The sequence below is a fragment of the Prosopis cineraria genome, unplaced genomic scaffold, assembly GCF_029017545.1.
Source record: "Prosopis cineraria cultivar Desert tree isolate PC_DT_omini unplaced genomic scaffold, ASM2901754v1 PC9, whole genome shotgun sequence".
Lineage (NCBI taxonomy): Eukaryota > Viridiplantae > Streptophyta > Magnoliopsida > Fabales > Fabaceae > Prosopis > Prosopis cineraria.
The window spans coordinates 32,895,322-32,918,639 of NW_026555340.1; the positions used below are offsets into that span (position 1 = coordinate 32,895,322).

At 36.4% G+C, this 23,318-nt stretch overlaps 4 protein-coding genes across 4 annotated transcripts; 2 read left to right on the top strand and 2 right to left on the bottom strand.

Moving 5' to 3' along the window:
• Positions 1-64: 64 nt before the first annotated feature.
• LOC129319812 (cyprosin-like) lies at positions 65-3,938 on the top strand. The gene is made up of 14 exons (XM_054964886.1): positions 65-587; positions 734-1,094; positions 1,182-1,242; positions 1,369-1,463; positions 1,605-1,717; positions 1,863-2,031; positions 2,130-2,169; positions 2,350-2,414; positions 2,494-2,607; positions 2,695-2,759; positions 2,871-3,024; positions 3,146-3,265; positions 3,387-3,475; positions 3,558-3,938. The coding sequence occupies exons 2-14, from the start codon at positions 747-749 to the stop codon at positions 3,640-3,642; spliced, it is 1,518 nt and encodes a 505-aa protein (XP_054820861.1). The 5' UTR covers positions 65-587; positions 734-746; the 3' UTR covers positions 3,643-3,938.
• Positions 3,939-4,108: 170 nt separating this feature from the next.
• On the bottom strand, positions 4,109-6,935 carry LOC129319814 (probable WRKY transcription factor 31). The gene is made up of 6 exons (XM_054964890.1): positions 6,667-6,935; positions 6,499-6,579; positions 6,206-6,373; positions 5,359-5,616; positions 5,164-5,277; positions 4,109-4,946 (listed from the first exon to the last, which is right to left on the bottom strand). The coding sequence occupies exons 1-6, from the start codon at positions 6,769-6,771 to the stop codon at positions 4,443-4,445; spliced, it is 1,230 nt and encodes a 409-aa protein (XP_054820865.1). The 5' UTR covers positions 6,772-6,935; the 3' UTR covers positions 4,109-4,442.
• A 2,775-nt stretch (positions 6,936-9,710) lies between these two features.
• On the bottom strand, positions 9,711-12,330 carry LOC129320470 (guanosine deaminase-like). The gene is made up of 5 exons (XM_054965937.1): positions 12,231-12,330; positions 11,624-11,683; positions 11,283-11,473; positions 10,170-10,274; positions 9,711-10,086 (listed from the first exon to the last, which is right to left on the bottom strand). Exons 1-5 carry the CDS (start codon positions 12,244-12,246, stop codon positions 9,898-9,900), a joined length of 561 nt encoding a protein of 186 aa, XP_054821912.1. The 5' UTR covers positions 12,247-12,330; the 3' UTR covers positions 9,711-9,897.
• Positions 12,331-21,411: 9,081 nt separating this feature from the next.
• LOC129321021 (uncharacterized) lies at positions 21,412-23,318 on the top strand. Its single transcript, XM_054966749.1, has 2 exons — positions 21,412-21,814; positions 21,903-23,318. The coding sequence occupies exons 1-2, from the start codon at positions 21,718-21,720 to the stop codon at positions 22,025-22,027; spliced, it is 222 nt and encodes a 73-aa protein (XP_054822724.1). The 5' UTR covers positions 21,412-21,717; the 3' UTR covers positions 22,028-23,318.

Sequence of the window (23,318 nt, forward strand, 5' to 3'; positions counted from 1 at the left end):
ATTTTGTAAAAATAGATTTCGTTAAATATAAATATTTTGATATTTTTTGGTGAGACGGAGAAGTGAGAACAAACGATTATCCAAACAACTGATAGTCCACACTAGTTTTATACGCATGGAAGAAATACAACCCCAGCACTCGACGGATAGGATTGGTCAATGAAGTCAAGCAAGTTTGATCGGGACAAGAAATAATCAAGTCGGAACCTTCTTGTGAATTGGTTCAGTGAATTGCATGCTCAGTTACTCTCCAGGCACACACAGACTCCTTGTGTACTTCTAATTGATGAAGCCCCTTCCGTTGCCGTACCCTTAAGCTGCATCATCCTCCACGAAATTACCCAGTGCTTTCCTAGAAAGTATTATTTGTTCGTTTGCTTCATCAAAAGAAAAAAAAGAAGCATGTAAGGCTTTGATCTTGAAAGTGGGAAGGATAAATTGTTCATGGTGTATTGAATTAGCCGTGTCGTGGAAGGGACTTGGTCCGTGCTTTTCCATGCAAATTTATATACCGAAGGCAAGTTATCTCCCATGTGCTACAATCTTTGTGTCTCAGTTGCTCTGCTTCTTACCTTGAGGACCCTCAGGTATTAACTTTCAAGTTTTCACTTCTAACTCTATCACACTGATTACTAGCTTCACCTCCCCCTTTCGATGCACGGGGGGCTTATAATATTAATAGTTTGGTAGATTTGTTGTTACTGCTGAAACTACCTTTAACATACTGAACCAGATGACTTGTAACCATGTGTATCAAATATATTCTGGTGTTGATATGTCTGTGGAATTGGTCTGGATCGTTGGCTTTTACAACTGTTAATGATGGTCTGCTGAGGATTAGTCTGAAAAGGAGGAGTTTAGACATTAACAGTCTTCGTGCTGCAAGAATCCAGGAGGCTGTTCATCCCAGAACTCTTGGGAGCTCCCATAAGAATAATAATTTAGAAAAAGCAGCTGTAGTGTATCTCAAAAATTATCTCGGTGCTCAATACTTTGGGGAAATTAGTATCGGTTCTCCTCCACAAAGCTTCAATGTTGTGTTTGACACTGGAAGCTCTAATCTTTGGGTCCCATCTTCTAAATGCATCTTCTCTGTAAGTTATGCATCTTCCATTTTAATTGATGCTCCCTTCATTTGTTGAGTGATCCTATTTTTTAAAACATAACATGACTACATGCAGATTGCCTGCTATTTTCATTCCAAGTATAGGGCGCGACTATCTAAAACTTACACCAAAATTGGTAAATTTGGATCACCGTGGCAGTAATATTGACCTCTTTTTTTTTTTTTTTTTGGGAACTGGTTTAGTTTTAGTGTTATTTTAGTAATTATGGTCATACTTAAAATTTCTGTTCGCAAATATCCAGGAACACCTTGCAAAATTCCTTATGGCCGTGGATCAATTTTGGGCTTCTTCAGCCAAGATAGAGTTAGAGTTGGGGATATCACCGTCAAACATCAGGTCAGCATTTGGACCCTTTTTTTTTAAAAAAAAAATGATTTAAGGTCTGGGAAGTATGAGTTATGATTGATTCAGTTTTACATGCTTCAAATACGTTTCTTCTTTGGCTGCACTGATGGCTAGTTACATCCTATCCTCCAGGAATTTGTTGAGATAACAAAGGAAGGAAATTTGGCATTTTTGGCTCACCAGTTTGATGGGATACTTGGGCTTGGATTTAAGGATATTGCGGTTGGACATGCCACACCAGTGTGGTACAAGTTTGCACATCACCCAAATTTTATCAATCCACTTTCTCCTTTCTTATTCATCTTACTATACTCTCTCTTATATAGTGGGTGATTAATTTATCTTAGATGGTAAAAAATGAAGAAGAACCACTGTAATTACTGATTACAGGTATAATATGATCAAACAAGGGCGATTAAGTCAACCACTTTTCTCCCTTTGGCTGAATAAAGACTCAATGTCAAAGATAGGGGGTGAGATTGTCTTTGGTGGTGTTGACTGGAGGCACTTTAGGGGTGACCATACTTACGTACCGATTACCAAAATGGGTTACTGGCAGGTCTGTTCTATTCAAAGTTTACAACTTCTTTTGCCTCTTTATTAGCTACTCTTGTCATATGCCATGGCAATATTACTGTTTGGTGTATTCATTTCCAGATTGATGTGGGAGATATTCTTGTTGGGAAAATTTCAACAGGTTCTTTTTACATATCTACTATATGCTGTTTATTTTTGTCTCATCTTGTGCTCTCGTCTCATTTTTATGGTATTATTGTCAGCCGCCAGCGTGCACCATTGCGATTCTTGGTACTTAGGTCACGTTTTCCATTATCATAGGTTTACATCACCTGTTAATTTTCATGTTTACAATTGACAGGGTTATGCCAGGGTGGTTGTGCTGCCATTGTGGACTCAGGGATATCCTTAATCTCCGGTCCAATGGTATCATCTCAATATTGATTTATTCTAGTTCCCTTTCCTTTGATGATATTAATATTTTCTATTGAGCTCGTTCTTGCAGGCTGTTGTGACTCAAATCAACCATGCCATTGGAGCATCAGGATATGTCAGTTTTGAATGTAAAAATGTGATCCATAACTATGGGAATATGCTATGGGAATTCTTAACCGCTGGGGTCTGTCGTCTTCTTCCTTTCCCCTTCTTATTTCCAATGATCGTCCACAATATATTGGAATCCTAACCACTCTTATCATATCTGCAGTTACAACCTGAATTTATATGTGTTGAAATAGGACTCTGTTCACACAATAAATCTCATATAGTGGAGTACGATATTTTCTCTTTCTCCAATCAGCCCCCCTCTATTTCGCATGAGTTTTCTTAAGACTCATTGCCTTGTTCCAGTTACGCTAACAAAAGTCCATCTCTGACTTGCAGCAATGTTATTGAAACAGTAGTGCATGATGAAAGTTTAGGTGGATCGAGGAGGGAGAAGCCGCTTTGTACTTTCTGTGAGATGATCGTGTTTTGGATCCAAGTTCAGCTTAAGGAAAAGAATGTGAAGGAAAGAATATTTGAGTATGTAGATGAGGTACTTGTTTTAAGAACAACTTGTTTCTTTATTTATTTTTGTTTACTCTGGGGATACGGATACATCTTGTGCATTAAATTACTAATGCTATCATTTGTTTTTATTTATTTTTTTGATCAAGCTGTGTGAGAAGCTCCCCAATCCGGGGGGACAATCATTTATAAACTGCAATGATGTTGCAGCAATGCCATCCGTGACATTCACCATTGGAAACAAGCCCTTCTCTCTCTCCCCAGAACAGGCAAGTTAGACTTTGTGTGTGAGAGCTCAGAGGATCCCATTTAAGGTCAAAAAAAGAAGAACCATCTTATTATTTGTTTCTGGACACTTTACAAACTTGGATGCTCCCTTTGTATCGACAGTATATTTTAAGAGTTGCACAAGGGCACTCTGCCGTGTGCTATGTGGGTTTTGCTGCTCTAGATGTGCCTCCTCCACAAGGTCCCCTATGGTAACACATGTTTGCGTGCTTATTACTATTTTTCCTAATAATTCTCTGAATCGTATCTTGAGATAGTGGCACGTGTTTGCAGGGTGCTAGGAGATATATTCTTGGCAGCATATCACTCTGTCTTTGACTATGGTAATCTTCGTATAGGATTTGCAAAATCTGCGTAGTCCCGGCCCACGTTGGTTGGTGTCATTACGAATCCAAATTGCTTGCAAAGTAGAAGCAGAGAAGAGATTCACTTAATTTACGGCAAATAATAAATAAATCTCCTTGTAAATGGTGCCCGCTTTGTCTTGTGAATTATTTCTATGATGTTTCGATTCTTAACTAGCCAATCATTCAAATTTCCCTTGCTACACAAGGCAAAGAGAGATGGCTGGGGACCATTGAGGAAGAAATAGACCAGAATACCTTAAAGAAACGAAAGCACGAAGCCGTCGTGTTGTGAGATTCTTGAAACTAATCTCGTGTGATTTAATCCCCAGTGCCCTGTAGATGACGATAAATTCCAAATCCAAGCACAATTTCCCTTCAACTCTCACTCGACATTACCTGACATGTTTCTTGAAACTGGGTCTTTCCCTGTGAACGATGACTGGAAGTAAACGAGGGAGAGAGGGAAGAACTGCTTGGTAACTTTATAAAGCCGTTCCTGCTGATTGCCTTCAATATTCATTCACAACGTATTTCATGTGACATTGAGGCCGTGTATGGCGTGGTCCTAAAACCTAAACTTTTCTTGTAAACTCTATTACAGACAACAAAAATGAACCTTTGTTAAGATCGATTTTTTCCTCGAATGGAAGAGGCATGTATCTCCACTAAAACTGACCTTTAAGAGCATTCTTTTATGCAAACACGTTAATCCCTCCAGCAAGCAGGCAAGGCGCACATTCCTTTTAATTTATTTGGTATCATACAAGAGGAATCATGCTCACTCTTGATACGTTGGTCGCTGCTGTGCTTATCAACGCTGTAAGGAAGTGGCTCCGGCAAATGAAGAAATGGACGCAGCTAAAGCCGCCTTGAATGAAGGATCTTTAACCAAAGCCGCACTGACGACATCTACCAAGGACACGTTTGACAAGGATGAGCACTGAGATTGTGGGGTGTCATAACCATCCAACGCAAAAGGAAATGGGTGATGGGAGTGGCTTGATGAGGCAGACATTTGGAATTGCAAATATTGATTGGAGGAGGGGTGGGTTAAGTCCAGGGTTATGGTAGGACATGATGATGTTGTGGACAAGGAAGCAAAGGCAGGCAAGGCAGAAGAAGAGAGTACAGAAGAGAAGAGACCGGAGTTTGATTGCGTGCTGCCATGTGCACTGATGGTTGAGCTAGAGAGGAACATGTTCAATGCTGCTGATGTTGCCGCTGCCATGGGTGCGGCTGATGCAGCTAGTGCATGATTATGCTTCCCTTCATAGGTTGTAATCACAATGCTCTTATCCTTAGCACACCTTTGCACCTGTCATATTTAAGTCACGTTCGTCATCTTAAACTCTTTCCTTCCTCTTCATATGATAAAAGAAAAGAATAGAACCAAAGTTGGATTCCATCCTCTATCATCAAATATATATATATATATATATATATCTAGTGGTAGTAGTTAGAGATATTGAATGATTCTGAGTAATAATACAAGAAATTTAAAAACAGTCAAGTGACGCCGGTACAGCACAAACCTGCTTACGAACTGGACACCCGGTTCCCATGTTGCAACGATAGTAAGCCCGAGGACACGGGTTTCCCTTGGCTATCTTTTGTCCATACTTTCTCCATTGACACCCATCACCAATCTAAACACGCGACATTAAGAAAGTCAGCGCCTATATTTGGTTCTTAAATGCATGAAATGATGGGTTATGATTAATTCATACCAAAGAAATATCCGAACGTGTCCTTATGGACACTCTAACTTTTCTGCAAGAATTTGCCTGATCAGATGCTTGATCATCCTCTATGTTTTTCGCATTATTGTTGTTGGCTTCACTTGCAGGTTTGCTGCACATGATGCTGTTCCGGGGAGAAACAAATCCTTCTGATTTGTTGCTTTCTGAAGGCGAAGGCTCAAGGATATCCAAGAACTGCTGGATGGGCAACGCTGCTTTCTCCTCGTCATCTCCTTTATCTTCTTTCTATGCAAATGAAGCCAAGTATTGTGAACTTTAGGTTCAAACTCACGCATTTAAGTTTAATCAACCACCAATGATTTCCCAATATTGCATACTTAGATTGATGATCAAGCAGAATCAGTATTTCACGAAAAAGACTGTAGAGTCGGCCAACCTTTTAAGAGGAAACCACGATGGCCAGTTGATTTCACAACCAAAGAAAAATATTGATCGTCACAGAAGCTTGTTACAATGTTAGGAAAATCGTTATTTTGCCTGTCGTTAATTTTTTCTCTCCATTGCAATTTTCATTTTGGCTCTTCTAGTGTGTGTGAGTGTGCGTGTAAGGAGACAGACAACTATCTGAATCTTGATTAATATTGGAGTGAATTCTCTCCACTCAATTCTGAGAAAACTCCATCCATGTTTCCAGACATTAATTTCATTTTTAGCTCCTGAAGATTTAACACCCATCGTGGAAGCTAGAATTTTAAAAAGGGAAGAGGAAAAATATCACAGCCTTTGATGGTTATGTACCTCTACCAATAGCAAATTGAATATGATAGACGTGCATCAAAATTTTCAGATTAAAAAAAGGTGGAGTCAAACTCACCTGCAAATTATGAGCCTTCAGAGGCGATTGTTCTTGCTGCTGCTGATGCATCGTCAAAACCAGGCGATTCTGAAGAGCAGCGTAATGTTGAGTGATCTGACACAGCATAGCTTTTAGATTCTGATTCTCTTTCTTCATTTCCTCTATCTTGTTCCGCAGCAGGCCCAGCTAAAAGGCATATACCCAAATACAACTCGTACATCATGTGAAATCCAATAAAAAAACAATCACTAGAATTACAGATTCTTGATGATTACTGTGTAGCAAGGATTAACTCGTCAAAGACCACTCACTTGGGCTGCGGGATGCTCTTCAATTTTGTGAGACCGTGCTTCCGGGTTATTCAGACTCAAACGGAGAAGAGTGGATCCCAACTGCTCCTCAATATAATTAAACAATGTTAAAAGCGTAAAAGTAGATATTAAAGTTTTAGAAAACTGAAGCGCAGCAAGGAAACTTACAGTATGATTCTCGTGTGATGCTGCATCTGTAATATCATTATCACATGTGTGCGGTGGCTTTTCATCAGCTTCCACCAATCCTTTTACTGCAACTTTCGCTTCCATTTGTATGCACCGGTCAGATGGCAGTACAACTTTCGAGCAGTTATATAATGGATGGTGCAGCTTGATGAGATCTGCTAATTGAGATGCTTGTCCACGACATTAATTAGTCTAGTCTCGTTAAGTCTTGCCTGGCTTTCTGGATAGTAGTCTTTTCCGCAAGGTTAACGAAGTCTTGTTAATTTATTAATTAAGCAGTACTACTCTTCTCCTCCCATTCTCTTTATAAGTTATTTATATTAAATTTATCAACACTAATACATAAAAAGTACAAGAAAAAAAGAGTAAATAATTCTAAATATATCCCTATATAATAAATTTAAAAAATAATGTTATGTTATTTTTTTTCTTTTCATAAAGAATAGTTTTTAAAATATATTTTAAATATTATTTAAAAAATCATATCATGACTTATAAATGAGACTAAATGAATTTTTTAAAATGTGATTTATAAATAAAATTGGGGGGAATATATTAGAATCCCTCCATGTAGTGCTAAAGGAAAGAAAAAATATATACTCTTTTCTATTTAGAGGGTGGAGGGAAATTTTTTTTTCTATTTATTAGTTACGTTGATAAATTTTTATTATGATTTTTTTTATATTCCATTAAATTTAAAGCAAAAAATATATTGTTAAAATATATATATTTAATAGGGATAAAATTAAAAATTTATGAAATTTTAAAATTAAATTAATAAATTTTAAAGTTTTTAATAATTTATAAATAAGATATATACATGTATGTGTGTGTATTAGTGTGTATATATATATATATATATATATAAAAGTTATTATTTTGATAAGAAGTTACCCGCTGCGCGCACAAAAAAAAAAGAGAGAGAGAGAGAGAGAGAGAAAGAGGTTGAAGTGATGCGCAAACATACAATGCACATCAAAGATAACAGTATTGGTTGTAATTAAATCAAAAAGAGGATGTTGTCCACAATTAAAATGTTGAGCATTCATTGGATGAGGTTGCTCATTTATATGACGGACCGCTTGCAAGCAACCAACCGTTTCTGATGAGAGAGGTCAACGATGGGAATCATCATCGTGCCTATCAGAGATTGAGGGGGCATTGGGTTCCCCTTCATTTGGGCTAAGGCCTTTAGGCCTTACCATCAATGTTTCACCAACTCCAGCTTGCCTTGACACTACACTACATTCTTCAATATTGAATCGTGAGCTGTTCATTTTAAGCAGTTAACACGGTCTTTTTGATTGTCCAATTAAATACAAGATACCCTAACCTCAGTCAAAGGAAAATTTTCGCTGGCATGGGGGTTAGTTTTGCTGTAGTCAGCGAAAATATTTAATAAAGAAAAATCTTGATATTTTTCTCTGCCGAGGAGCTTTGACGAAGAGTCAAAAATAGACAAAGTACCGATCCCAGAACGTCGTCATCATTATTTTAAGCTTCATGAATTGACTCCCAGTTGTTCCTTTACATGATAATATGGAACAAGCAGGAACCTCGAAACTTCCTCGAGACGACATGTTCAAACCTTGCGATATTAACTAGCCCTGCTATTAGAATTTCCTATAAAATTCCACGAGCCTTTAAAATAAATCCAAGTTAGCATTCAAATTCGGGAACGATGCGTGGGATTTAAGTTCACTAATCAAACTCGGGATAACACATGAGATGACGTGGGGGCAGAGGTGTTGGAATTTTAATTGCTGCGCGTGTACTTCACCTCTGGAAGAGTTTGACTTTGAATGAAACCAAACAAACGAAACGAAGGGATTGGTTAGAAATAATACTCCGTCGGATCTTATTTACAGGAGAGAGAAAAGAATCAGTATTTTTATTTCATTCATAAGCCATATCATAAAATTTTTATCACAAACTTTTTTTCCTCTTTTATTAAATATTTTTAAAAATATAATATTAAAATTATATATTTAATAAGGATAAAGTCAAAAATTAAATTTTTTTTGAAAGAGTTAATAAAATTTCAATTTTTTTAATACTGTCAAAATATGTTAAAAATAACTTGTAAATAAAACTACTCAAGTGTATGGAAAAGGAGGGGCTGTGCATGCTAGGTTTGAAAAATAAGTAACAGGCCTGTTTGGTTAATCAGAAACTGAAAAGAAAACAGGCAATGGGCGCAAAGAGGTTGAAAGAAGAAAGGACAAAAGTGGTAGCGCAGTAAAGGAAATCGGCGCCAAGCAGCACTTCACGCGCCCTCCTGTTTTTCACCAAAACAAGGAAAGCAAAGGACTTGATTGGTGCCTTGTTTTGGGTTGGATTGTTGACTTGTTTTGTTTGGGTTAGCTTTCACCATTGCTTTTGACTTGACCGAATCATCTACAGCTCAGGCATGTGTTTCAGATATATGGGGAAAGGTATAGATCTGGCTGCATTCCATGACGTTTCAAGGCATCAGTTACAGACGGAGATGCCGGCGTACGAAAGTTAGAAAGCTAACTATATGGATGGGTCCGCTCGTTTCCAGTTTCAATTCACAACCACCCCTTTACCTTTTAGGCCCTACGTTTTCCCTGCCACTTCACTTGCATACAACCAAAACTCAAATGAAGAAATTGCTAACATAATCACACACAATTTTCAAACATGATCAAGTTTTGTTCATACAGCATAATGACACGATACAATCCATGTGATCAATCATATTTAATGGACGGTGCTTCTTGTTGATGAATGAGTAAATTTTCACTCATAATGATCTTTACCGTCACCACCGTGTTTGTTCATCTTTATCATTTAATGAGGACTAGCATTTCCTGATACCACCTCTCTCTCTCTCTCTCTCTCTCTCTCTCTCTCTCTCTCTCACACAAAATGAAAGCACTCTTCAAACGAACGTCTTTTGAATACTGCTCTCACAATGAAATGTAGATGGGGAGATAAAACCTTCAGAAATACCATAATCATCAATTATTAAAATAACGTAGTGCATGGGGACTAGCATATCAAGAGATGGATGACGCCCATACTTTGCAGTTTGCATTAACCAGACGAAGCAATCCTTACTGCAGCATAATACAACTTGCACAAGTCAAATGTTATTATCATTTTCAATAATTGAGATGAAAACAGCCGTGGACAAACACAGTTACTGCGAGGGTAAAATAATGCTGTTGGAGGAAAGTGTGAGATTTAGTACAATCTAAATTTTTCCTTTGTTTTCTCGAAAACTTCTTCTGCAATGATGGCCACGTTCCCGTCAGCTCTTTTAATCTCCAACTGAGCTTTCTGATAAAATCCAGTACCCCGTAACGCATCGGCAATGAAATCGTCGAATCCAATAGCAATGGCAGCCTCAGCCTTTGCTCCATAAACTAGCCTCTGTTCCACAAAATTAACATTTCTATCACAAGATCCAAAACAACACAGACTTGACAAGTATAAGACAAGGAGGTTATTCCAACCTTGATTCGTGAAAGATGGATAGCACCGAAGCACATGGGGCAAGGTTCGCAAGAAGCATATATTTCACACTCTGAAAGTTCCATCCGCTTAAGCTTCTTACAAGCCTGTAACGCATCAAGATAGGACATAGGCATAGAATAATACAATCAATTATTGGTACTCGGGAAACTTAAGAGCAGATGAAGATTCGGTTTGCTCTAAAAGCATCACATTTTTTCACATAATGAACTTCCTACTAGGTACCTAAGGAAAGCCAGGCATACGAATTTTGGCAGAATAAATTTTCAGGACTTCTAATCCTTCTACTGTTCTCACTGATGTTCTTGAAAAATGTCTTCTGACTCTAATACTATCATTGCATTTTCTTTCCTTTCTGATAATTCTTGTTTCATTAAAATATTAAAAAAATAATCTGAATCACCATGAACATCATTCAACAGATACAGCCTTGAAGCAAAGTCTTACGGCACTTAACTGTTAGACCTTTCAGCAGCATCTGTAATAATGTACTCAAAAAAGAAAAATAACAGAATTGCAGCCACTCAAGCAAAAGTTCAAACATATGCCGGTTGAAAAATAACTAATACTAAGCGATTAAAAGTTTCAAATATCAATCTTCTACCACCATCAAAACCTAATTCATTATTTTGCACCCCATCCATCACAGGCTAGAGAGCACTACAAGGCGAGAATTGCCCACTATAAGAAGAATCTTAAAAGAAGGCTTCAAATTTGCCACCAACAAACTAGATCAATAGAGGTTACCTAAATTTTTGTCTGCTATCTTTCAAAACTTATGCAACAAAAATTGAAATAAGTTGTAGCATTGAACAACTGCATATTATTTTGAAATACCTTAAAATGGAACGAAATGAAAAAGGAACAAAAAAAAAAAAGAAAGTTATATGATATATCAAAGTGTTGCACTGTCAAGCTCCAAACATGAGTTGGAATATCACCATCAATTCAAATAGAATTCCTTCAATCATGCCAAATCATGCATGCAATTTCTGACTTTAATCAGAACAGCACAATTCTGAGACAAGTAAAAATTAAAAGAAAAGAAAGCATTATGTCATACAACCAACACTTTTGGCTATTTATGATCTAACCTCTCTTATAGCAGTCACCTCTGCATGAGCAGTTGGGTCTGTGTGTCTCAGTACCATGTTGTGACAACTAACAACTACTTCACCATTACGAACTATGACAGCACCAAACGGGCCCCCATCTCCACATTCTACACCTTTATATGCTTCTTCAACTGCTTTTCTTAAAAATGTGTGGTCCCTATCCTGTACAGCTAACGAAGCAAAATACAACAGCAAAATAGAGGTATTAAGATTTTAGAACAATACGGAGCGAGCAACATGAAATATTCAGGCTAAAATGGAATCGTCGTAACAGTCAGAACAGGTTAAAACAGTGTAATGCATGAATAAGTTAGCTTTACCTTCCTGGTGGCCAGGAAATGCAGAAGCTACCGATACAGTTCCATCCTTAGTTTCGACAACTGCCATAATAAAGAAGGAAAAGGAAAAGGAACGAGTTCAACAAACCAAATAGGAAACCGACTTCTCCAGAATTAGTAATTCAATGGGGCGGGAATTTCAAGGATCAATAAAATCAGAATCAGCCCATCACATTCTGCGCGTGGTGGTAAATTCAAATACTTTATTACTCCCTAAACAGGTTCTCGAAGATTGTAAATACAATCTAAGCAAAAGTACAAAGGAATAGAATTAGAAAGAGCATGGCAATCAAAATGGAAAGAGAATGAGAAAATACGCATCGCAGGCATATGATACATCACAGTTACAAAAGCATCAAGCTCTGTGAGTGATCAAGGGCAGGTCTTTTTGAATTTCCTATAATGTAAAGCAAGTAAAAGGGCAGAAAAGAAGATATCATAATCACTTAATTGACCCATACTTAAAATCAGAAAACTGGATCGAGAGTATACCAGAAGAAAGAGAAAACACAATCAGAACAGACGCGTGAATTGAGGAAGAGATGTGAATGAAATTGTAGAAAGTGAAACTGAGATGAAAGGCAGGTACCGTTAGCTTCCTCCATGAATGCGTCGGCGTGAATGACAAAAGGAAGAGCGATTGTTCTTTTTTTTTTTGGGGGGGGGGGGGTGGGGACAGGTTAGACGGAACTTGACAAGGTGTTTCGATGAAGCTAAAAGGCAACAAAAAAGGCAAGGAAGAAGAGAGGACGCGGTGAAGGACAGGGAAATAAATAACAAAAGAACAAGCATGTGAATCGTACGGGATGCGATAACGGAACAGCACATGCTGATGTTTGGTAGCTCCGGAGATGAGAACCCGGGACAAATCTTGAGGGAAAGGTGTGAAGCAAGTTGGTTTTTTTTTTTTTTTGGTCCCGGAATTGCCAAAATCGTCAATCAAAAAAGCCCATGATCTGTGACTGGATGCGCCCTTTGATGAAATTTTTATTTGGATCTTTTGTTACATTGACTTTTTGAGTAGGAAAAACATTATTTTTTTTAATCTTATCTGAAGTCCCCAAACAAGTCAATTTAATTTGCAACGTAAAGGTGAGGGTTCGCTTCAAATATTAATTTATTAATTATTTACATTTAAATTGTGAATTTAAAAGTCTAACCCAACTCAACTTAATTAACTTTAAATTAAAATAATTATAAAAAAGGAATATTCATGAAATTTTAGCCATTAAATCAACACCATTGTCATAAGTGACCACGATGGAGGAAGTACTTCCTAAATTTAAAAAAAGTAACGATCATGGGGTTGAACACCAAGTCAGAATCATCTATAAATATAAGAGTTCTCTCTCAATAATCATCATGAGTATCAACAAACTACCAATCTCAAGCTCTATGTCTGTTACTTTATTTTGGTATTCCTTTTATCATGTAGTTTTAGTTTTTATTTTTTTGTACGGTCAGCATAGCATCCCACCTCATTTTTTAATTAATATATCTCTGCTTCCCTACATTTACATTAATTTTATTTACTTCTTATTTTCACATCCGGGTGAACCATGATAAGAGAGTTTAAGTTTCTCATGTTTGAATAGAAGTCAGATTTTTTCATTCTTTTGAGATCTCATATCTCTAGCATGCCTCATGACACCACACCTAATTATTTTTTATGAACACTAATTATTTTTATAATTGTGAAGGGTGAGTGTTTCTTTATCAAATATGAAAGGCGGGAAGGCAATGGGGTAATTTGGAATTTGAAGAGTCAGAAATAGCAATGTTGCTTGCAAAAGCGAAAATAAAGTGACCATAAAAACGTCTGACGGAAGGAGCAGTAGGAGTGGTGTACATGGGCTGGGAATGAAAGGCTGATATATGTTGGGACGAGTAGGGCAAAAAAAAAAAAAAAAACGAAAGAAAAGGAAGGGGGGGGGGGGGGTAAGACAAAGGTGATTGAAATGGACGTGGAGGATCAAGACATTTTTTATGGTGAGAAAGGGGCACAAGTCAGTCACTACACCCAGACTTTGAACTTCAAATGATTCGTATTGTCCCGGCCTGGCACTGACAGGGAGAGATTGCATTTTGAAATCGAGTTCCCCATTTCATTTTAGATTACATCCTTCATTTCCCTTCACGTCTGGACTTAGCTTCTTCCTTAAGAGAAAAGCCAAGTCTAGATATATTTTGAACAGTGCAGCTATAATATTAAAAAAAATTTAATTTTTATAAATTAACTGTTAAGGGATATTTTGGATAGTGCAGCTATAATATTAAACATGTTTGGATCATATATATTAAATTTAAACTGTCTAAACTGATAAAAAAATGTATCATATAGTTTATATTATTTTTATTTTGATAAAATAAGATAAAAAAATTAAATATGTACCATCTAAATAATTTTGGATGGTCCAGATTTACCATCAGGTGCAGCGGAGGGCTTCCCTCAAGTCCTTCACGTCCAATCACGGCTGGGGCTCTCAACATCCGGCATCAGTAATCAAGTGTGGGCTGGGCCTTCAATTATGGACCCTTCTAAAACGGCAAGTGTGCGTGTAAGATTAAGTAATTCATGCACATGCAATATAACAAAATATTCAATGGACGACGATTCGCAGAGAAAGTCGGGCCTACAGGGAGAAACAAAATAGGGTGCCATACTCGTTGGCAATAGTTTTGGCAGGGATGGAGCTGCAGCGCATGAATAGCCTGCTCTTTCATCTACGGATTCATTCTTTCTTCTTACATTTTGGTATTTGTTTTCTCCCCTTGTATTTATTCTTCCCAACTGAATATCCTCCCTTGTTTAGCATTTCGTTGGTGGCTTAGAATTTGAACGGGAGATTTAGAATGTTACACCACTTTTACCTTTTAACCATCTCTTAATAAATATTATTAATCGATATAATTTTTAAAATAAAAATTTGGCTATACATAGGAAAATCTTAAAAATGATGCATAATTTCAAATGATTTAATTTATCAGGCTAAAGAAAAAAGATACTAATATGTACATATAAACATCATGCGTCATTTTTTTTATCAATTCAAAATTAATGTTAATCGATAGAAATATTTAATAAATTAATAAATTATATATTTTATAATATACAATATCTATCATATATATAATAAGTATATTATATATAATAGGCATATTTTATAAGAAGTATAAATATTATTTATTTATTTATATACGCAAGCGTGACTGATGAATCAAATAAAAACGAAGTGCTGGTGTTTTTTTTTTTAAATAGTTGAAATTTTAACTTTATATAATTATGGAAGGGTGTGGCTCATGATCAATGTAATTCCGCCCCTGCCCTTAATAGTTTACAAAGACTAAACAACAAGGTGGTGTACTTATTCGTATGGGATTTTGATTAAACATGGATGAGGCTATAGTTATAATTATTAAGTTGGGCTTGATCAAATGGGCCAATTTATTTAGAGAAGCTCAATGCTAAATCTCTCATAACCATTCTTATTATTTTAAAGTCCCACCAAATGTCGAAATATATCTATAGCCCCTAATTTCTTTTCTATAATTTAAGAATTGTGTCAGTTTACTAAATTGCCTATGGTTGAAATCATGAAAGAAAAAAAAATCCTTACATTTCCCTCTGATCTCGCCTCCCTCCCTCCCTCTCTATAAATGAACTCCATCAATGCAAAGAGATAAGTAGACCTCAAGTTTTTCACGGACTATCCCCGCCTTCTCTGATTTCCAAACCCAAGCCCTCAAGTTTTCCATAGACTCTCCCCTCATCACTTCAAAAATATACCCCCTATTAGGGGTGAAGACAGAGAGATCAATAAGAGCCATGGCCCTCCTAATTTTTTAATTTTTTCTTAGTAGAATGTAAGGGTTATATATTTTTGACTCATTAAGTTGGACCATCATAGAAGCCTTGAGACACTAGATAGAATTCTCATGTCAATTCTATAATAATCATTTTACATATATCATTCAATTGTTGCGGTAGTTTGAAGATATAGTTGACATATAATCTACTTATTTTTAACAAGATAACATTATAGGTGCTCTTAAAACATCGATATCATTTGATTTTGGTTTCATTTTATATTTGATGAAATAAATTATAAGAATTACTCCCTCTGTTAAAAAATGTAAGGCATTTTAACCGAATCTCACCCTCAATAAAGTGATTACTTACTTTCAAACTAATCTTATTTTTTCATATTCACCCCTATTAAACATCCTACAATAAATAAAAAAAAAGGTAATGATTACACCTCAAAAGATCAAAAATAATTTATATTTTTGAACATTCAATTTCTTAAAAAATACTTTATATTTTTAAACCGAGGGAGTACTACTAATGATTTTTATAAAGCAATGCAACAAGAATTCCAAAATACATTAATGAAGAACATATCAATTGAAAAAAATTAAATAGCAAATTCAATAAGCAAGTAATATAGTTTTTTATATTAAATAGAACTGTAGATTTCAATTATGTATCTAAATTATTAAATGCAAAATACGCAAATATAAACTATTGTTATTATTTGTACAAAAGCCAGGACTTATTTTTTTAAAGCCAAAATTAAATATTATTTTTTAAGAATCTGTATAGTGTTGAAGGCACTCACGTGACCCTATTGTCTACTAAATCTTCTTTCCTTGCTATTAACCTAACTGTTGTAGAGAGTTTGACTACCATCCCTTCGAAAGAAGAAATTAGGAAAGCAATATTCTCTATGGGTCCCTATAAAGTGCCAAGATTTGATGGTTTCCTATCAATTTTCTTTAAATCTAATTGAGGAATTGTAGGGCATTCGTTCTGTCACTTCATCACAGAATTTTTCCAAGGCATAAGTTTGTTGAGGAGGCTTACAAGACTCTCATTTCATTGATTCCTAAAAGAAATAATCCAGATTTGGTGAGTCACTTTAGACCAATCTCCCTTTGCATGGTTCACTATAAATGTATTGCAAAAATCATCAATCAATAGTTAAAAGTCTGTATGGATTCAATCATACCCCCTTTTCAAGCTAGTTTTGTCCCAGGCAGACAGATTCAAGATAAAATAATCATAAGATAAGAAATCATGCATATTATGAAGAAAACTAAGAGAAGACCAGGTTTCTTCGCCATAAAGATTAATCCTGAAAAGGCATATGATCACATAAGGTAGGATTTTCTTAAACAAGTTTTGATTGAAGTTGGCATTAGCTTTGAATTTATATCCTTAATTATGAATTGCATTTCAACAGTCTTGTATAATGTTTTATGAAATGGGAACCAATTTGAGGTTTTTTCTCCCTAAATAGGCCTTCGACAGGGGGACATAATGTCTCCCTTCTTATTTGTACTATGTATGGATAGGCTCTCCCACCTTATAAATGATGTTGTCGATTTTGGTCAATAGAAGCCAGTTCATGTTACCAAACAAGGTCCTTTGATCTTGCATTTGATGTTTGCAAACAATTTACTTCTCTTTGGTAAGGCTTTGAAGGGACAAGTGTTAGTGATGATGAAGTGCCTAAAGAATTTCTATTCTGCCTCTGGAGAAAAAGTGAACTTTTCAAAGTCCTCTCTCTTTTTCTCTAAAAATGTAACTGTTGAAATGAAAGGTAAAATTAAGGGATTAGTAAGCATAAAAAATTTTACTGAGACAAGCATATATCTTGGCTTCCCTTTCTTGGAAGATAGACAACCAAGAAATAAATTTAGCTACATTGTGGATAAGGTGAAGGCTAAATTAGCAGGGAGATAGTGTCTTGAGTCCTATATTAGGGAGCCTTATAAGCAAAATGAGATCAATAAATTTAAGAGGCTCTCCCATCTAATATGCTAATTTTTTTTGAAATAAACTATCTCTTTAAGCTTATACCCATGATATCGATGTTTTTACTGAAGTGTTGATGTTATAAAAAGAACTACCTGTAGAGTCTTTTAACCAACAAGAAACTAAGTGAAGTATTGTGAAATAAAGCTGCCAATATGTTAGCTCTCAAATGAGGTGTTATTATTATGAGTTTCATATTGAGAGCACACGTGGGGTAGGGTTTTTGCCGGGTTGCATAGTTTCATCAAAATATGCTATCATGATTTCTTTTAACATATAGAGCTAACACCCCTTAGGGTAGCTCACATTGCATCCAAAACATTAAAATAAATAAATTAAAAGCCACAAACCAAACCTCACCTGTTTCTGCAACTAAGATTGGAAGATGGAGTCTAGACAAGTCATGTTAGTATAGTCTGTGTTAAACCTAAGACTGAAAGGGCATGACCGTTGGTGGCCTGATTATTTATTAGCAAAGTGTCTATTACATGTTTAATTAGTCGGTCAAAAGTCAAGACAAGATATACACATCATATTCATATTCACTAACGAAGGTGGAAGCGCAATTAATATGAGTCTCAGTTGTATGTGAATGTGAAGGAACCCACAAATTTTCTCTACTTTGATCTCTTGTGTACAGCAGCTCATAGCTTGCTTCAACAACGCAGACACCTCAGGTGTGACTCTAGCCGTGGGGAGAAAAGAAGTTCGCCATGAGGGGCATTTTTGTAATTCCATCTTTGGGAGGATTTTTCATGCATTTTTTTATTTAAAGCTAAAATTTGAAAATATTGAATGAGAAAGATGACATGATAGAGATGAAGTATTGGTTTCATTTTTTGTTTTTTGAATTCAATGGGCTTGGGGGAAGTATAGGCTTGTTGTTTGAGAAGCTTGAGAGTTTTAAAGAAGAGAGCGAGGAAGGGAATGTGGGCTATGGTGGTTTGTAGGGAGAAAATTTGAGTGTAACGAATTTTGAAAACAGGGAACCCAAGATAAGTGGTGAGAATGAGTGCCTAAATGAATGCCATGTACCATATGATTAAAAAAAGAGGTGACATTACTAATCAAATTGGCAATATACGAGAATAAAAAATTTATATAAGAATGGAGTAAAAGATAAATGAAGAATATTTATCCAATTGATAAAGATTTAGTTCACAACCTGAAAAGTCATATATTCAAACCTTGTTAATGTCAAGGCTTTATTAGTGAGCAATTTATAAGTACGTCTGTAAATATTCTTTGAACTTGAACGTATGTCCTGATTTTAATAAATTCTCAAGATTCAATCATATAAACTTTTCTTTTTTTTTAAAAAAAAAAACCCTAGCATTAGTGCAATTACAGCGATGCAATGTGTGTTTGAGACTTGAGACCAATCTCGCAAAACACGCTCCAATTTGGTCGTTAATTCCACATTATCCCTGTTTTAGAAGCACCGAATACCACTTTTATAAATTATGAATACCATTTCTAACATCAAACTTATAAAAAAAAATCAAAATTTTGTAATTTACTAATGAAATAACGTATTAACATATTTTAATGAAATTTTTGGAAAACACATATCCAATCGCTTATAACCCATGTGAAGTTAATTTCAACAGAATAAAACTAGATCTATCATTTCGTTATATTATGAGTAAGAGGTGTATAGAGAAAAGTAAAAGGTGTATAGAGAAACATTAATTAAAAAAAAATTGGGACACGGTAAGAACAAAGAAAGTTAGAAGAATTGCATTCAGGGACTTTTCAAAAGAATTGTTTACATACAAAGACTAACAAGAAGTCACCATTTGGGGGGAACTAGCCTCTACTATGTCATTTTAACATCAAACAATTTAATATTGCTCATTGTTAATGAATAATTCTCTTAAAAGATTATTGGACGTGATTTTTCTCATAAAGTTATGGGAGACGTGGGTGGGGGGACAAGTTGAGCTGGTTTGGAAGACAATGTGATTGTTGCACTTGTGACCCATTTATAAACTTTGTTGTAAAAAAGATGAGGCATGGACAATTAAACAACGCATAATAAAAGACAAACAAATGGTTTGTTTCTCGATTGTTTTTGTATTAATCCTCGTGATGGTATGGTACGATGTTTGCCCTTCAGATCCATCTAAGTCTAACCGTACCACTTCGCCAACCCTCCTTCTCTCCATCCTCACCATTCACCAACCCCGTGTCATTTTGAATCTTATTTAATTTCCTCTTTCCATAACATTCTGCACCAAAAAACTATACGCCATTTTGTCTTCATCAATTCTCTCTTTTTTGTTTGGCAGTATTGTTTCAATACATAACGTGTATTTGATTATTCAATTAAGAAATTAAATCAAAAATTAGGGTCGTTCAAATCAACATAAAATATGAAATTTATAGGAGTCTTCTCGTTCATGAGCTGTGAAATATGCGTGTTTTTTTTTTGGTAAAATGATCTGCGTGTTTTTTTAAGATAACGGGTAAATCTTTTTTATTTTTTTATACATTTTATCGTATTTCATTTATGATTTATCTTACATGTTTTAATAGGGTTTAAAAATGAAAAATAATCACAATCTCTTAAAAAACTTGAAGATTATAAAAAACTGTTCATTTAGTTATATAGAAAGCGAATCATGAAAGCCAAAATGTAAGCTGCACAAGAGAAAGTGTGGGTTATAAACCAAGCAGGGCCTCTGCGCCTGTAATAAACATATTATGTGAAGTTGAATCATGGAATTGACCAAAAATGAGATGAGGCTGATGACGGGGATTAAACTAAAACGGGCTCAAATTAGGAGGCTAAAAGAGGTGCGGTGCAGCATTAATCCTAATCGGAAGGAGAGCCTCAGAATATTCAAACCCAAGATGCCATGGTGAACGAATAAAAGGATTGAATTGAAAAAGGAAGGCGGAATAAAAATGGGGCAAAGCAGAGGCTTTGTACTTTATAGTGAAACAAGAGAGAGTGAAGAGCGGCCGACCATCCCATGACATGAAACGTGGAAACTTGCAGTCTGGCCACATGTGATGCGGAACCCACCAATCAGGCAAGCACCTCCCTCAAATTCATTTTCAGTTTCAATAGGAACAATAATTGACCAGTATTCCCCTGCCACTCGCCTTTGCATGTGAGAGGGAATATATAATTTTAACTGAACGACGCCTCTGCTCACTACTCCTCAATACCAGAGATCAAAGGGGATGCACTGTTCCATTCATGCACCTCCTTCAAAACCCAATTTGTCTATAGATGTATCGGGGTTGCTTCTCACGATGCTTATCATCAAACAAATACAAAAAACAGATATGTCACTGTCAGAAGATCGCCATGTTTATGGGGTTTCAGATTCCCAGAGACAAAGCAATATTTTTTCTTTCCGCTCTCCATTATGTATTCATTCCCGTTAACCACAATCATGGCGTTAATATATACTCATTAAATCAGACACGCTTTAAATATTAATGGAAGGTAACAATACGGGATTATATTATTAATGAATAAAGAATTAAACATGAAGCGAATGGGGACGCGCGGGTTAGCTTGGATAGGAGCGAATGTCTTGGTCAACCCATGATTTTATTAGAATGAACGGCACCGTCGCAGTTTGTGTTGAGATTAATCAAACTATGATGGGGTGCTATGGATGCAGTTGACGGACCCCTCCCCGCCATGAAATGGGTTCGTCCATCGGTTTCCTGATCTCATCACTGCACTACTACGTGCAATCACTCTCAACTTCAAACCCACTTGCAGTCCAGGGCCAAGCAGAGGGCTTGTCTACCTGGAATTAATGTAATGTTACAGTTCAGTACCTGTCAGCTTGTCAAAATCGAGACCACGGCAAGGGAATGGGTTCACTTATATTAATTATGTGGTGGAGAAGGGTAGCGAGAGGGTGTACCGGAACGACCATGAACATTCTTACGAATACAATCAGTGGAGGGGAATAAAAAATAAATCACGTGGAAGGAAGAGATGCGTGAAAGAGCGTGCGCCATGTGCTTGTGTGCAGTGGGTTGACTGTTTGTTTGATAAGGAAACCCGAGCGGAAAGCAGAGATGTTCCTCTCTTCTATATATAACCTCATCTCACGGATCTTGCTTGCTTCTCTCCCTCTCTCACTTCCCTGTAATATTTTATTCTCTTCCATTGACATGCTCTTGCCAACTACTATATATATATATATATATATATCTATATAAGCCCTGCACTTCACCGTCATTTCAAACAGTGCTGCCATCCACGTACTAGCTCATTCATTCGGCCATGGCCTCTTGGAAGAAGACCATCACGTCCCCCTTCAGAAAAGCCTGCACTTTCTTTAACAACCAGCCCACCAGGGATCACAAGAATTCTCAAGCAGGTTTGTTATTCCGCACAAAATCACCCCACCCTTATCCCAACCTGTTATGTGGGCCAAGATCATCACATTTTTCACTGTGACTATGCAGGGCAAGATAACAGAATCATGGATCTGCAAGGTGAAGTCATGGCGTGTGGCTATGAAGACGTTCAAGTTATGTGGTCTATCCTGGACAAGTCCAAATCCACGGCCTGCAATATAACCTCTTCATGACCCCCCCCACCCCGGGGAGATTAGCCTATGATTTCGGAATTACATCATACTTGCTCGCTGGCTGGCTTTTAGAATCTGGCGTGATTGTAATTGTGTCTGAACAAAATGAAAACAAGTTTGATTTATATGTGCAGGCTCTTGGTAGGCTTGGGTCGGCGGCTCCATCTCCTAAGACGGTGGTGGAGATTCACTCTCTTTAAGTTTTGGACGTCACAGTGTTATTTATAGGGAATCCCCGTGACTGGTGATCAAAAGGTCATGGCGAGATTTTTAATGAAAATAGATTAGATTCTTTTCTCTCTGCTTTCGCATCTCCCTCTAATTTTATGGCCCAAGCTTCTTTTTTCATACTTCTGAGAAGCCCATATGTCCTACCTTATACCTTAAAAGTTAGAATTAAGTGTTCATCGTACTCTGGTTATCTTTTTTTTTTTTTTTGGGTCAAGACACTGGTATAATTCAAACTGATCGCCGGAATGATCCTATATGTCAACTGCCAAGAAATACGCGACAGTTAGTCAAGATCACGAACTAGACGATATGATTTTCAAAGGGAAGCTTAATGGAAAAGGACGAATCTAGTGTCATTTATAAATAGCAGTATGGATGCAGCCGTTCAATCGCACTCTGCTTTTCTGCTTCAAGCCATGTAACCTGCGATACCAGAATCAAGAAAGTGATCACAAGATTGGAGATATTCCAACTCCTGTTTTTTGTCAAGCAGGCCTCGGGGGAAGATCGGATTTTGGCATAACAAGCAAATCGAGGATAACGGCTAGTTAATTGAGAAATTACCCAATGGCTAGTTTTAAATGCATCTATGCAAGGGATGGAAGAAAAACAGGACACAAGAAAAAAAGGGGAAAGTATTTTTTATTTAAGGATATATAATATTTTTTTGCTATATTATACTTATCTATACTCCGTTTATATTTATCCCGCGCACAAGCCAATTTTAGTCTCCCTAAAACAGGCAATTGGAGTCAAACCGAATAAGCCCAAACTAAGTGCTCATAGACATACCATTCCATTTACCTCGTATCTCTTTGTATATCTACCTAAAAAAGTTGGAGCCTGATGTTTCGTAACATTTCCTTTCTTCCCATCGTAGTAGAGTATCATATCACGACAATGATATTTGTATGCATTTATTTTAATTTTCTTCTAAGTTTTCCTTCCCTCTCATTGTATTTATCTTTCTTTGGTGTATCAAATTCTAATTCAAGTGCGGTCAACCCATATTTACCTCGTCCATTGCACAAATAATAACATATGGAGTACAAGTTTCCTA

What these genes read in the sequence shown, in the direction of transcription:
- LOC129319814 (XM_054964890.1), bottom strand. Translation starts at nt 6,771, where the DNA reads ATGGAAGCGAAAGTTGCAGTAAAAGGATTGGTGGAAGCTGATGAAAAG. An exon ending in TGAAGGCTCATAATTTGCAG is followed by an intron (nt 5,617 to 6,205) that starts GTGAGTTTGACT and finishes TCATTTGCATAG; the next exon opens with AAAGAAGATAAAGGAGATGA. An exon ending in GGTGTCCAGTTCGTAAGCAG is followed by an intron (nt 4,947 to 5,163) that starts GTTTGTGCTGTA and finishes TAAATATGACAG; the next exon opens with GTGCAAAGGTGTGCTAAGGA.
- LOC129321021 (XM_054966749.1), top strand. Translation starts at nt 21,718, where the DNA reads ATGGCCTCTTGGAAGAAGACCATCACGTCCCCCTTCAGAAAAGCCTGC. An exon ending in TCACAAGAATTCTCAAGCAG is followed by an intron (nt 21,815 to 21,902) that starts GTTTGTTATTCC and finishes GTGACTATGCAG; the next exon opens with GGCAAGATAACAGAATCATG.
- LOC129320470 (XM_054965937.1), bottom strand. An exon ending in ATTTCCTGGCCACCAGGAAG is followed by an intron (nt 11,474 to 11,623) that starts GTAAAGCTAACT and finishes TTGCTTCGTTAG; the next exon opens with CTGTACAGGATAGGGACCAC. An exon ending in TCCATCTTTCACGAATCAAG is followed by an intron (nt 10,087 to 10,169) that starts GTTGGAATAACC and finishes TTTGTGGAACAG; the next exon opens with AGGCTAGTTTATGGAGCAAA.
- LOC129319812 (XM_054964886.1), top strand. Translation starts at nt 747, where the DNA reads ATGTGTATCAAATATATTCTGGTGTTGATATGTCTGTGGAATTGGTCT. An exon ending in CTTCTAAATGCATCTTCTCT is followed by an intron (nt 1,095 to 1,181) that starts GTAAGTTATGCA and finishes GACTACATGCAG; the next exon opens with ATTGCCTGCTATTTTCATTC. An exon ending in GGGAATTCTTAACCGCTGGG is followed by an intron (nt 2,608 to 2,694) that starts GTCTGTCGTCTT and finishes TCATATCTGCAG; the next exon opens with TTACAACCTGAATTTATATG.